This window comes from Drechmeria coniospora, chromosome 01, assembly GCF_001625195.1.
Source record: "Drechmeria coniospora strain ARSEF 6962 chromosome 01, whole genome shotgun sequence".
NCBI classification, from domain to species: Eukaryota; Fungi; Ascomycota; class Sordariomycetes; order Hypocreales; family Ophiocordycipitaceae; genus Drechmeria; species Drechmeria coniospora.
The window spans coordinates 6,283,552-6,297,491 of record NC_054389.1 but is presented as its reverse complement, the minus strand read 5'-3'; the positions used below and the strand labels follow the sequence as shown (position 1 = coordinate 6,297,491).

Genomic DNA, 13,940 nt, shown 5'->3' with positions numbered 1-13,940 from the left:
AAGTGCCATGCCCAGGTAGATAGTAGACATGTGGTTCGTAGATACATGGCCGATGCGTCCTCCAATAGCTTCATCGGCATTATCCCGAACCCCCCTTTCCATATTTCACATTCGCCGTCGAACGAGGAGACACGACATGTTGAATCTCTCGAAGACGGGATCTAAAGCGTCATGCCTGACGTTGCCCACTCGAGGGACAGTCGCGCAGCTTCGTAATCTAGCCTGAGTATCATACATATTCGCCCGCCACGCTTATACACAAATTGCCCTTGTCGGGCTAATGCTAATATTCTCTTCTCTCCCATCCGGGCCTATCAAGTCGGTCTCCCTTCATGCATGCCTCGCGCTGAGACTTGCAAACGCATCCGGGCTGTGTCTACCGTTGGCCCAGGCCATGTCCATGCCGAGGTTCATGCTCTCCCGGCTCATGTGCCGACTCGGTGTAAAGGGGTCCCGTGGGCCGGAGGTCGGTCCCGTCATGGCGAAGGGGTTTGTGCTCCCCACCGCTGGTTGGGGGGGGAGTCGGGGGTCCTGCATGCTCGAGGGGACGGATGGGGCCGGCTGCGCGTACATCTGTTGGTTCTTCAAGATCGGCTCAGACCTTGTTGGCTGCGGAACAGGCCGAGTCGGCTGGTTGTACAAGGCCATTATGGACGCTTTGTCCTGCCGCTGCGGTTGGTACTGAACTTGGCTCTCGCCGTATGATGGCTGGCCAAAGCCTGGCTGTGGGACAAACTGCTGCTGCTGCTGCTGCTGCTGCTGCTGCTGAACCAGGGCAGGCTGGCCTTGCAGCTGCTGAAGTGCCAGCTGCTGCTGCTGAGCCAATGCAGGCTGGCCCAGCTGCTGATGAGGCGCAAACTGCGCCGTGTTGGCAAAGAAGGGGTTCGAGTTTGTCGGGAGAGGTTGAGGTGAGGTGGTGAGGAAGGTCGTTTGACCCTGTTCGGGAATCTGAACGAGGAATGGCGACCCTATGCGGGTCGGCGATCGCACAAAGGGGTTTCCCGCATACGCTCCTTGAGCAGGAACGGCGCCGGCAGGTAGGCTTTGCGCCATCGCTTGTATCTGCTGCTGGTTTGGACTCGACGGCTGGGAGAAAAAGGGGTTTTGTCCCATCTGCGCTGGTTGATTCGTCGGCGGCAACGGCTGCGGGTACGTCATGCTGCCTTGGAAAGACAGGTGCTGAACTTGGGCGGGGATCGTCGAGGCAAGCGGCAGCATGTGCTGCTGCTGGTAGGCCACTTGCTGCTGGGCGCCGTTATCCCCTGTGCGGTGGGGAAATAGAGTCTGCTGCGGTTGGGCGATGGTGAGTCCCTGGAATGACAGACCGACGACGTCGACAGGCGGCGACGGTTGGCCAAAGGGGTTTGTTGCCATGACCGAGCTCCCATACGGATTCTTGTTCTTCAGCGTACCCGTCGACTGCGCCGTTTGAGGTTGGGCCATGGTCATCATATCAAACGGATTCGTCGACGTCGACGTCGACGCGGTTGTAGGCCGCTCCGGGCCTGATCTTTGGGGGACTGTCAGACCGACGGCCAGCCCGTTCAACGGAGAGCTCATGGGCGTCAGCGATCTCGATGTTCGCAGCGTTTTCTCTCGCAAAGGCACCGTTGGCGTTGTGGGCGAGCGGCTGCCACCTTCACCCAGGCGAACGAGAGCCTCGACGGCTCTGTCCAAGTTCCCCCCGACGGCCTTGAGCACGGTGTCGTTGCGATTGTTGTCGACGAAGCCCATGTCTCGTAGTTTGACTAAATTTTCGCCATGATCATTGGACAGGTCGTTGTCGGCGGTGACGCCAAACGGCTTCTTCGATGGTGCGCTGGCGTGTGCGTGCTCGGCCGCCATCATATTGGCCATCTTGGCTTCCTTTTTCGCTCGGGAGGAGAGGGGAAATATGGACGAGGCTGACCTGAATCCAAACCTCGACGACGAATTTTTGGGTGGCAACGGCGGCGGTATACCCTCGTCCGAAGTTGGGCCTCGCGGCCTGCTCTGTTGGCCGGCAACGTCATTGATGTACTTGCTGCGTATGAATCTCTCCATGGCGGCGTCGGCTTCATCAGCATCGATGGGTATCGGGGGGGTCTTGTTTTCGGAATTATAAAGTTGGTTCGATACAATGTTTCCGACCTTTCGCATGTTCTGCGACCGGACCGATTAGCCTCCGGGGGGGGGGGGGGGGGGGGGGGGGGGCAGAAGGGGACGGCTCGGAGCGGCTAGACTGGGCGCTGCTCACATCAACTTGCTCGTTGGACCAGCTGTCCATGCTCAGCGACTTGACTTTGGAAATATGGGTGCCGAGCTTTCGGTGAATGGTGGCGCATCGCATGCAGAGAAAAACGCCGAGCTGGTGGTGGCCGAGTCAGCATGATGAGGGCGAGGCATGATGTAGGGCGGCCAAGGTTGGCCAAGGTCGGTCGAGGACGGTCAAGGACGGTCGAGGACGGTCAAGGTGGGGAGGAGGGTGGGAATCGTCAAGACATACGCTCCAGGAGGCCCAGGCTGTAAGAGAGGCACCTTGGTCAGTCCGCTTCTCCATCCACGCTCGGTTTCGCCGGCCATGGGAACGAACCTGGATTCCGGGCGTGGCAGTCGGCGCATTGGTTATTGCCGGCAACGTCGTGCACAAGCTCCTGAAGCTGCTTTTCGTTGCGCGCCTGCTGGCGCTTGCTCGGCGCTCCAGACATGATGCCGGCGTGCGCTCGTGGCGCGTGACGGCGGGACGTGCGTCGGCGACGAGTGGCCTAGGTTGCGCGGCGTTGAGCGGTTGTGGTTTCGCAGCGACAGACCGGGAGGGTTCAGGACGGAGGGGTTCAGGATGCGGCAAGGATCATCATGAGGACCAAGGAGGGTGGTGTAGCAGCAAGTGAGAGACTGGTCAGGTCAGGTCCAAGGAAAGAAATTACGGCGGCGGGATAGCGGCCGGCGAGGAGGGAAGGGGAGATGAGGACGGTGCGAAAGGACGGTGTCAGAGCCAGGAGCCGGTGCTGGAAAGGAGAACTCTCCTTCTGGAAGACTGGCCGAGCGGTGGGAGAAGCCACAGTGGGGTTGGTAGAGGCTGGCTCGCTGGCTCGCTGGCTCGTTAGGTGCCGGCCTTCTAACCTAGCGACTCTGCAACACCTTGAAGGCCAGCACTACCTTGGTACTTGGGTACCTACCAAGGCTGCCCGAGAATATCTTTCGTATTGCCCTACAGAGTAGTGGTAGGTAGGTAAACTAGGATGCCAGTACTTGCAAGTCGGAGTACCATGCACGTACATGTACAGTGCATAAAGGTTTGGAGTGCTAGTACGTGCAAGTATGGAGTGATTGTTACACCTACTATACGGAGTACAGATGGATGCTTTCATGCAACTAGCTGCTGTACAGTATATTAATTGTAGGATTCGCCCTAGCAGGACGGAGCACACCGTAAGTACTTACAGGTCATTTCCTGGTTGAGGTAGCCGTCCAATCCAGTCCAGTTCAGTGGCTACGGGTTTAGCGCAGACGAACCGAATTGTGGATTGATCAAGGTTTAAGACTTGGGTGCCGACAGTCTAACGGCGAGGAGCCGGAGCATCGGTTTGCCCCGGCGAAGAGTATCGTCGGCACAAAATAGCTAGGTACCGCGGTAACGTGTGCTGCGAATGATATGTCCAACGCTGGCGACAGCTTGTCATTCGTGCACGTCATGACTTCGCAATGGCAGGCAGAGCACCGTCCGACTCGGAACAGCATTCCAAGCGGCTTGGGGGCCGGTGCCGCATGCCGGGCCGTTGGTGAATGTGGAGAAGACAATGGCCGACGGTTGGCCACGGGTCGGGTGAGTGTGTGTGCCTGCCTGTACATGTTGCGCGAGTGTGCACTTTGTACTTGGTACCTGCAGTACGAGTGCTGTTAGAGTTGGTGCAAGCACTGGCAGTTGCACACCTACAAGTACATTGCACATACTGGTGCTCCGTGTTACCTACTGTAGATAATAGTTATTAGGTACTCATGCTCTCCAACTCGCGCACTCGCATTCGGGCGCCGCCAAGCACTTCATTGAACCCCCTTCACCCCCCCCCCCTCCCCCGACGTGGGGCCTCCGTTTGCCAGACGGGCTGGGCATGCGCGAGGTGCCATTGGATAGACTGCCCAAATGGCCAGTTGGTCATCCAGCCAGACCGACTTTACTTGCACACAACAACTATCTGCATCTCTGCATCTACAGGTACGGTTGGTAAACACAAGGTATACACAGTGCATCAGTGTTTGCCAGTGTTTGCCAGTGTTTGTCAGTGTTTCGTGCACTTGCCAGTGGAGGTTGATGCCTTGCAGTTGGTATTGATTGCAATCAGAATAGCAGCTCGTGCTTGAAGACGCCATCAGACACCGTATATTTTCTGTCACGACCGCAACTACAAAATCGGCAGTGCGTACTTGCAACGGGAAAGTACCCTGCCTGTTGATCGGCAAGCTTAGTCTTGGCCATGGCCAATCTTTTCCTCTTTGGGTACACCGCGGCCCTTTCGGGGCGCGTTTTGCAGGCATACAGTGCAGTAGCTGTGCACTTGCAACGGTACGCTGGCATTCAAAGATCAGTAACCCGATCCCGCCCGCCACCACCCGGGGTGTCGCGTGCGTGGTTGGGACTGCGGGCTACAACACCTCACCCTCTTGAGCTGCCTGCTACTTCCATGACGCGAGAAGCACCTTTCTGTAGGAACCGTACTGCTAGTACGGAGTATCGAAGGCGTTGTTCTCCTGCCCGTAGCTGCCGTGCTCCAGCCTGCGGTGCAGTATCGACTTGCCGCGCCACGAGTGGCGCCCTGACGGCGGCAGTACGCCGATCGCAAAGGAAGGGTGCGCAGAAGTACCTATTGATGAACTACCTGGACGTGGACGGCGAAACAAGGGAAGGCAGGAAAGCCAATGATGAAGAGCACGCCAGATTGGGCCCATGTGCGAGAGTGATCGATAACGTCGCGACAGAAGTGTAAGTAGAAAGGTCTAGTGTTCGTGGCAAGTACGCCTGATGCCTGTTTTTTTTCAAGGTCTTTGTCTTGAGCATTCTCCATCAGCATCGCCGAGCGAAGGCTGCGGGGGCATGATGCCTGAGCCGAGCATCACCGCAACCAGAATGGTCGCACACCACACAGCTGTCGCTATTATCGATCATGACGAATCGTACTCCGTACAATTTATCCTTTAATACATGTACCCATACTGTACCCTGTATTCGGAGGTGGGGGCTTACTGTATTAAAAATAATACATGGAGGAGACTCGTGTGCAGGTACTCCGTATTATTGCTGACTACTGTACTGTTCGGGTGCGGAGGACACATGGAAGCAGGGTGACTCGTCACTTTTGCTGCGGCTTCATCGGTAGGGGTGATTTGCACCAACCTCGCCGTCGAGACTTTACGAGTCAAACTCAAATATTGGATGGGGGTAGGTAGGGGTTGGGGCGATCTGCGAGGAACCAAATCATGACCAGCAACATTGCAAACCGTACGTACGGGTCCGCCACCACGACTGTGCCATTGAAGCATCGCTCACGGCTGGCTATGTGTGTTCGCATTGGTATGCAGGGCATGTATTACTTACTACGCGTGCTTGTATACGAGTGCGATCCAGATACGGAGTATGTGCTCCGTACTCCGTACGGTACTTCGTACTCGGTACGGTACAGTGTTTCGAGTGCCATGTTAAAGCGTCCCTGATCCACGTGGCGGCCACTATCCACCTACACCGACAGATACAGCGGAGCGGAGAGGCTGAAACAAGAAGCATTTGCTCACATTCGTGCCTCCTACGTAGACGTAAGTATGTTGGTTGGTCCCGGTGCATTAGTTGGGCACCGAAGCGGTGTACATGCCGTGCATTCTTGTACATGCGCGCCACATAGTGATGCGTGCGCAGGCTGAAGTCGGCGCGTACACTGTGTTGCGTGTGCTGTACTGTACTAGCTTGTGTGTCTCTGCCTGCAATGAACTCCGTTCTGTAGGCTGCAGTCCCAGACAAGCCCGGAGTACGGAGTACTTGCATGTAAGTACTTACAGCACAAAGTATTACTCCGTATACGGAGTGCATCTTGTCGACTTACAATACTTAAGTACAGTACACTTGACCCCTAGTTGTACTTACTAGTAATATACGGAGTACTGCATTGATTACTGACTGTGCTGCGGAGTCTCGGTAGCGCCAAATTATCATCCTTGTACTCCGTACCCTGGTACGTCCCAACACTCGCCGCGACATCTGCATACCGATCCGCAACGGCCAATCAACCCGCCTGTTGACCTCTTGGTTGTCTGCCTCCCAACTCCTTGCCCTGCGCACACCTTGCCATCCTCTCCTCCGAACCCGACCGCAGGCCATCTACCTACCGTCACCTTCCTTCCTTCCTTCCAACCGCGCGCGCCGTGATGGAATGCTGCTAGAAGACACCGACAGCAAGCCTCAAGCCGCCCATCCATCTTTCGGGGCCTTCGCACATCAACCAGAGCAAGCACAATGGCCGGCATCGAAAAGCTCGAGGTCCACAGCAAGGCACGCATCGCCCACGGGCACCCTCTCGCTCTTCCGGCACTAACCGCCGCCGCAGTCCTACATCGTCCGCTGGGTCAAGGTTGAATCGGACCACACGCTGTCGTGGAGCGTTCAGCCGCACAAAAAGTCCATGTAGGCACCTGCAGAACCCGACATCGCCCCCCCCCCCCCGGAGGCCTCGCGGCTGACATGTCGAGCAGAAACTTTGGCCTCGTCAAGCACCCCGGCAGCGGCGCCACCACGATCCTCTGCTCCAACGGCGACGACCTCGACGCGACGCCGATCCAGGGCCTCGCCGACGGCAAGGCCGCCCGCTTCCCCAAGAAGGAGTCGACGGCGCAGGACCTTTTGACCGGCAAGGGCTTCATCCCCATCAAATGGCACGGCAGGTGCGAGGCGGACAAGGTGTCCATCGGCACCTATGATGTTCGGCCCGGCCAGGGCGGCATGTACGGCCTCGTCTTCGACAACACCTTTTCCAAGCAGACATCCAAGACGGCCACCTTTGTCGTCCTCACCTACCCGACGGGATCGGCGCCGCAGAGCACCAATCACCTGCCGAACCTTCAGCTGCCCAACGCCCAGTCGAGCCAGACGAGCCTCGGGAGGCATGGCAGCCCGCGCAACGAATCCGGACCGTCCGCCTCGGTCGACAGCCTCCAGAGCCAGTTCGCCCAGGGTCGAACGACGTCGACGTCGACAAAGGGCGAGGCCGCCAACGGCCAGAAGACGTACCACGTCGGCACTCTGTCCAAGAGGAGGCGCAAGAAGGGCCAGGGCTACGCCCGCCGCTTCTTCTCCCTCGACTTCTCCACCTGCACCCTGTCGTACTACTACAACCGCAACTCGTCGGCGCTGCGAGGCGCCATCCCCCTCAGCTTGGCCGCCATCGCCGCCGACGAGAGGCGGCGAGAGATCAGCATCGACTCCGGCGCCGAGGTCTGGCACCTGAGAGCCCCCAATGACAAGGAGTTCCAGCAATGGGCCCGCGCCCTCGAGAAGGCGAGCCGGCTGGCGAGGGGGGTGGAGGTGATGCAGGAACCGACGAAGCCGAAGCTGAGGCTCGACAGCCGCGCCCTCAAGCCCTCCTCGGACTCGAGCCAGGCCGAGGACGTCGAGTGGCAGCAGGTCGAGACCCTGGTCAGCCGCGTCGTCGGCACCCGCGACGCCCTCCGCCGGCTGACGAGGGACGTCGCCGCCCTCCCGAAGCCGTCTCCCTCGGCCCAATACCTCGCCCCGGGCGCCGCCAAGGCGGCGGAGGATGCCAAGGACAGCTACTTTCCCCCGCAGGCAGCGGAGAGGAAGCCGTTCTGGAAGCGAATGTCGAGCGCCTCCACCTTGACGGCCTCGGGCCCCTCGCCCACCCTCGGCGCGACGCCCGACGACGCGACGCCGCCGGGTCTCGACGGCGGCAAGGTCGCCAAGCGCAGATCCAGAGGAAGCGTGCAGCAGGAAAAGTCGATGCACGACCATTGCGGCGCGCTGCTGTCCGACCTCGACTCCGTCGTGACCGAGTTCACCTCGCTCATCTCCAACAGCAAGAGGCGCCGGCTGCCGGTGCCGCCCTCGGCCGGCGGTGCCTCTCGGGCGAGCATCGACACGACCTCGACGGCCGACGAGTTCTTCGACGCCGAAGACGTCAAGTCGACCGTCGTCAACATCGACGGCAGCGAGGATGAATCCAACCACACCGACGCCGAGGATGCGGACACGCAGGACGGCTCGTCGGTGTCGTCGGTCGGGGATGACGAACCCCTCGACGCCGACAGTGCCGGCCACCTGTTTCCGTCGAGGCCCAAGAGCCTCGCGCCGCTGCCGATGGAGAAGACGGTACCCCGAAGGACGGCGATACCGGCCGCGACGGCCCAGCCGCCGAGCCTCATCGCCTTTGTCCGCAAGAACGTCGGCAAGGACCTCAGCACCATCAGCATGCCCGTGTCGGCCAACGAGCCCATTTCGCTGCTGCAAAAGGTGGCCGAGCAGCTGGAGTACGCCCAGCTGCTCGACAGGGCCGCGAGGCAGAGGAGCGCCACGGAACGGCTGCTGTTCGTCACCGCCTTCGCCGTGGCCCAGTTCAGCAGCGGCCGTGCCAAGGAACGGGCCGTTCGGAAGCCCTTCAACCCTCTCCTCGGCGAGACGTTTGAGCTCGTCCGCACGAGCGGGGAGGTGCCTGGCGGCTTCAGGCTCCTCGTCGAGAAGGTGCAGCATCGGCCCGTCCGGCTCGCCATGCACGCCGACTCGGCGAGCTGGTCCTTTTCGCAATCGCCCGCGCCCGGGCAAAAGTTCTGGGGCAAGAGTGCCGAGATCACGACGGACGGCCGGGTGCGCATCGTGCTGCGCCTGTCGGACGGCAAGGACGAGTTCTACTCGTGGAACATTGCCACCATGTTCCTCCGGAACGTCGTCATGGGCGAAAAGTACGTCGAGCCGGTGGGCACCATGAACGTGATCAACGACAGCACCGGCCACAAGGCGAGCGTCGAGTTCAGGAGCAAGGGCATGTTCGGCGGCAGGGCCGAGGACGTGCACGTCAGCACCTTTGCTCCGGACGGCACCGACACGGGCAGCGGCCTCGTCGGCACCTGGACGACGGGCCTCAGGACCGTTGGCCCCGGCAAGGCGGCGAGCGAGGAGGTCTGGAAGGCGGGCCCGATGGTGGACAACGCCTCGCAGACGTACGGCATGACGCTCTTCGCCGCGTCGCTCAACGAGATGACGGACGTTGAGCGGGGAAGGCTCGCGCCGACGGACAGCCGGCTGCGGCCGGACCAGCGACTCGCCGAGCGGGGCGACCTCGAGGCGGCCGAGGCGTGGAAGCACAAGCTCGAGGAGGCCCAGCGGACGCGGCGGAGGGATTTGGAGGAACGAGGGGAGACGTACAGGCCACGGTGGTTCGTCAAGTCGGACCAGTCGCCCGAGGGCGAGGAGGTGTGGAAGATCAAGGGGGGCAAGGACGGATACTGGGAGGAGAGGGCCAAGGGGAGCTGGACCGGCGTCGAGGCCATCTTCCACGTGCCGGACGAGTAGCTCGAGCGGGCGCCGTCGCTCTCCGGCACCAACCAGCCCACGTCGCCAGACGACGCCGCGTCGATGCAGGCTCCGGCCCGGCCCGGTCTTCATGACAAAGCAAGGACAGGCTCTCCAGGAGTGGGCACGACGCTGGCGTTCACGGGTGGAAAGCCCTGCGCCTGCGGCCGGTCCGGACCTAACTTTAGCCGTCCTCCTATTGCGTTAGGCACGGCCGAGGTGCGATGGCGAAGCGCACCGTAAGTTAGGTTCGTCCGCGCTGCTGGCCGTCGTCGGCTCCTCTCCTCCTCCTGGACCCCATGACTGCAGCAGACCTTCAGCAGCACAGGCCAGCGCCGCGCCGTTCAACGAGGGCAAGAAGCTTCACTGTCCGTCCATCCATTCCGTGTCCTCGGTCTTTGCGTGCGTGCCGGAACACAACCACCCTTCGACAGGCCTGTTTCGACATCGCCTTGCGGTCGAGCGCCCCCATCGTCCATCCGGCCTGGTCGTTTGTCGCTGCGGCAAGGACGACGTCGGCATCACAGGATGAGCCTGGCACGCGACGACGACGCGGCCATCTTCCCCGACGTCGACCCAAGCGCGAGCGAGGGATGTGCACGCGACATCGTGCGACGCATCGAAGGCCAAGTGCTGCGGAACCACAGCGTCGGCGGCTGGCTGCTTCCGGGCCACGCCATGTACACGGCGGAACAGCAGGATGCCACCTGGCTCTGGCGCGAGTTGTATTGGCTCTCGCGGTTCCAAGACGCCGATCGCATACTCTTCGGCCTCCGCACGGCCGACGATGAGCTCGTCGGCATCTGCTCGTGGCTGACGGAGGACCGGGGCATCAACGGCTGCAAGGACGAGGTCACGACCATGATCGAGCTGCAGGCGACCGGACGTCAGGCGAATGCCGGCATGAACTGGATACCGCCCACGCTGGACCGGCAGGCGTGGGTCACCTTGTTCCACTCGTACGAGAGGGAGAGGCAGCAGCTTCTCTCGACCATGTGGCCGAGGCCGATAAGCTGTGAGTCCCGACGAGACGGCGCGGACGCGAACGAAGGCGGCGGTTAACGTCGCGCAGTCATCACGCACATCATGGTGACGCCGGAGCACCAAAGAAAGGGGCACGGCAGCCGGATGCTGAAGGTCATCTGCGCATGGCTGAATGTCGCGCAACGGTCGGCCTACGCCACCGTCACCGCCGAAAGCGTCCGTCTCTTTTCCAAGTTCAACTTTGTCATCGTGTCCCAGGCGACGGCGCTGGGCGGCATCATCCTGACGACGATGCGGCGAGATCCGGAGCGGCCGTCGTTCCCCGTCCCTCCTCTGCAGGCTCAGCCTGTGCCGCTGAGCACGATGGATGAGTGGATCGCGCACAGCTTGCGGTCCAGATTCCCCATCAACGCGTCCAACACGGCTCAGCAGGCCTTCCGGAACGCCTGGTTCAGGGCGTACGGCGGGCCGCGAACACGCGTCGACGAGCGTCTGGCTTCCCACGGAGAGGCGGTGACGGGCCGGTGGCGTCTTTGTGGGGGCCGGTTTGCCGGCGACGACGTCGAATGCGTCGTCCACCCTGACGGCACGGACGCTATCGATGCTGCTCATGGCATGGACAACGGTGCCGCTTCCGTTGCCCGAAACGGAGTACCAGCAGGTGGGACGAAACTGAAGGTACCTGGCGTGTGATCGGTTCAAGAGTGCATATAATTCCTGTACAGGTACTTGTATTCGCACTCGCAGACATTATGCTTCAGGCATGGAGGGAAGGAGGGGGGGGAAGGGGAGTTGGCGGAGGTAATTGTGCGGAATGCTGGGTGACCATTGCTGGACATCTGCCTTTATCATTTTCTCAACGTTGGGTACACGCGGTCTTGGAAACAATTGTTGCATATGCGATAATGTAGTTCTTGCTTCACGGATTACGTACTGCCACGCGAATCGGGAGACTTGTTTCTACGCGCAACATGGTGCCCAGCTCACTTGGTCCGTTGGTCAACTTGGTCATGATGATGAGGACGAGCAGCACATGCCCAGCTAATGTCAGAGACAATAGGTTCACCAGAGGTAGAGCGTCAAGGCCTAGTAGCCAGCAGGCCGGCTACGGGTGGCCAGCTGCGGCGACGAAGGAGATGAGTGCATTGATCGCTCGAAAGCCTCCTCCTCGGGGTTGGAGAGCCCTCCAAGCATAGCAATACTCCGTACAGTACTCCGTACTTACACGGCCCCAACATAGTCCCAGGCGTTGTCACGTGATGCCCGCTCCTTGGGGTACGTGACGTCTCGTGACAGCTACGGTAATGTGCTTTTTGCATGGGCGTTTCCGTTGTGGCCAGCCTACGGATGAAATGATTCATACAATTTTTTGTTCTACATGTACATGGCGGCCTTTCCGGCATGCATTCATGTGCTCTTACTCCTACTCGTACAGTGGATGGTAGCATCTGACTTGGACTTGCGCGAAAGACGCATACTGTAATGCACAGGACGGATCACGAGCACGCCAGAGTTCAACGGATCCATCTATAGCCCGTGCCTACTCGAGAGCAGATGCATACAACGAGTCCTTCCTCGCAGGTAAGGGGTATCGGGGATGGGCATGATACGAGTGCGCAAGCACGGAGTAAGTTTCTAGTTGCATAGTGTACGAGTATCCGCGCAACTATGCTTACTTTCCTAGGCGCACACCAACTCCGCCCCCGTGTCCGAAAAAAGCATCGATGTTGACTGACAGCCGACTGGAAGAACAGACGCCTTACGGTCAAGACCATGGGTATTGCTCTGGGCAGTACATTCTCTGGTCATGCAACCACGAATGCGAGGGTTGGAGTGCATGCACCACATAGGACGAATGTCCCTGGACACACCAGCACTGCCAACCTGTACGCACTGTACGCACCTTGGTAGGAGAGACTTGGGAACTGGCCATCGACGTGCAGTGCAAGTCCTCGAAGACGACCAAGTATCCGCTGCATCTGTGCATGTATTATACCGATTGCATTTGCAGTGCTTGCTACAGCGCACAAGTACAGGTAAGTGCTGTACTCCGTACATGCATTCGCGCACATGCAGTTACACCAGACAATCCTCGTACATGCAGGCACAAGTAAGCACAGCCAACGCTGTTGGAGTGTTGCTCTGCCAAGAGTACGGGGCCCTTGCGACGATGGGCCTCAACGACCACTGAACAAGTAGTGTAAATGTTTACTCCGTATTAATATACGTAATGAAGCACCTGTACGAGAACACCGACTCGCACATGAACTCGTACAGTACATGCATTGGCCGTATTCAATACTCCGTACAGTACAATCAGTAAGGACAGTGGAGTGATGATTGTGAAACTTACGGTCCGTACGGAGGACAGTGTACCTGCTGATAATACGGGGAAGAGTAGACATAGTACGGAGCACAACTATTAGACCGTACTGTTTTCCGACTGACCACTAGGTACTAGGTACGGAGTAGTACCTATTTACAAGCAACTGCTCATAAATGCCCGAAGTAACTCCGTACTTAGGTACCTATCTACTCCTCGTATAGTAGTACCTAGCACTACCTATATATAGCATTACCTCGTACATTTACTCCGTACGGAGCACTTGGGAGTATTCGGCTGCATTAGGCACGACGGAGCACATGTACGGAGTACAGTACATGAGTATCACTTCAAGTATCGCACGGTGATGTATGCCGCGCTTGCAGTGCAACTGCTGACATACACGACGTAACAGGTGTCCATCCATGTACATGTTGCATGAGATGCACTAATGTACCATACTACCCCGTACTACCGAACTGTGCATGCGTGGTGTGCAACTAAGTACTCCGTACACTGAACACACCTACTCGTACGGATACTTGTACGCACCTAACCATGAGTACTTGAGCATACCAATACAATACGAGTACTTTATTAATTAGCCCTTACTTACAAGCAGTAGGTACTTCACACTTCATCCGCACCGTGTGCGCTTCCAAGCAGGCAAACATGTGCATGCACAACTACCTAACAGCGAAGTACATAATCTCAGTACACCGTCGTCAAGTCTCGACTACGGTGTTCTTAGGTGCTGTATAAGTACTGTAAGTACTGTACTGCACGAAGTACGGAGTATGCTTTGTATTGCTTAAGTCCTTGTACTTACTTAAGTACAGTACTGTACACCTATGTTGTACTCTCCATACATGGAAGTACTCAAGTACAGTAAGTAGGTGTGTAAGTACTTACTTGCTCCGTACAGTAAGTACTTAGTACATTTAGGTGTACTTACTACTCCGTACTGTATTCCGTACTTAAGTACGTACACCTAAGTACAGTAAGTATGTGCTGGTACCTTGTGTGAGCAGGCGCAGTAATAACAATCAGAGCCTTGTACTCCGGTACATGTATTGATACTATTTTCGG

The 13,940-nt window shown here is 58.6% G+C and overlaps 3 protein-coding genes across 3 annotated transcripts; 2 read left to right on the top strand and 1 right to left on the bottom strand.

Moving 5' to 3' along the window:
* Window positions 1-330: 330 nt before the first annotated feature.
* DCS_01606 (GTPase activating protein for Arf) lies at window positions 331-2,139 on the bottom strand (the record flags this gene model as incomplete). Its single annotated transcript, XM_040798938.1, has 1 exon — window positions 331-2,139. The coding sequence occupies one exon, from the start codon at window positions 2,137-2,139 to the stop codon at window positions 331-333; it is 1,809 nt and encodes a 602-aa protein (XP_040659821.1).
* Window positions 2,140-6,481: 4,342 nt separating this feature from the next.
* DCS_01605 (oxysterol binding protein) lies at window positions 6,482-9,544 on the top strand (the record flags this gene model as incomplete). The annotated part of the gene is made up of 3 exons (XM_040798937.1): window positions 6,482-6,505; window positions 6,573-6,649; window positions 6,718-9,544. The coding sequence occupies 3 exons, from the start codon at window positions 6,482-6,484 to the stop codon at window positions 9,542-9,544; spliced, it is 2,928 nt and encodes a 975-aa protein (XP_040659820.1).
* Window positions 9,545-9,607: 63 nt separating this feature from the next.
* DCS_01604 (uncharacterized protein) lies at window positions 9,608-11,221 on the top strand (the record flags this gene model as incomplete). The annotated part of the gene is made up of 3 exons (XM_040798936.1): window positions 9,608-9,783; window positions 9,865-10,559; window positions 10,617-11,221. The coding sequence occupies 3 exons, from the start codon at window positions 9,608-9,610 to the stop codon at window positions 11,219-11,221; spliced, it is 1,476 nt and encodes a 491-aa protein (XP_040659819.1).
* Window positions 11,222-13,940: the final 2,719 nt, after the last annotated feature.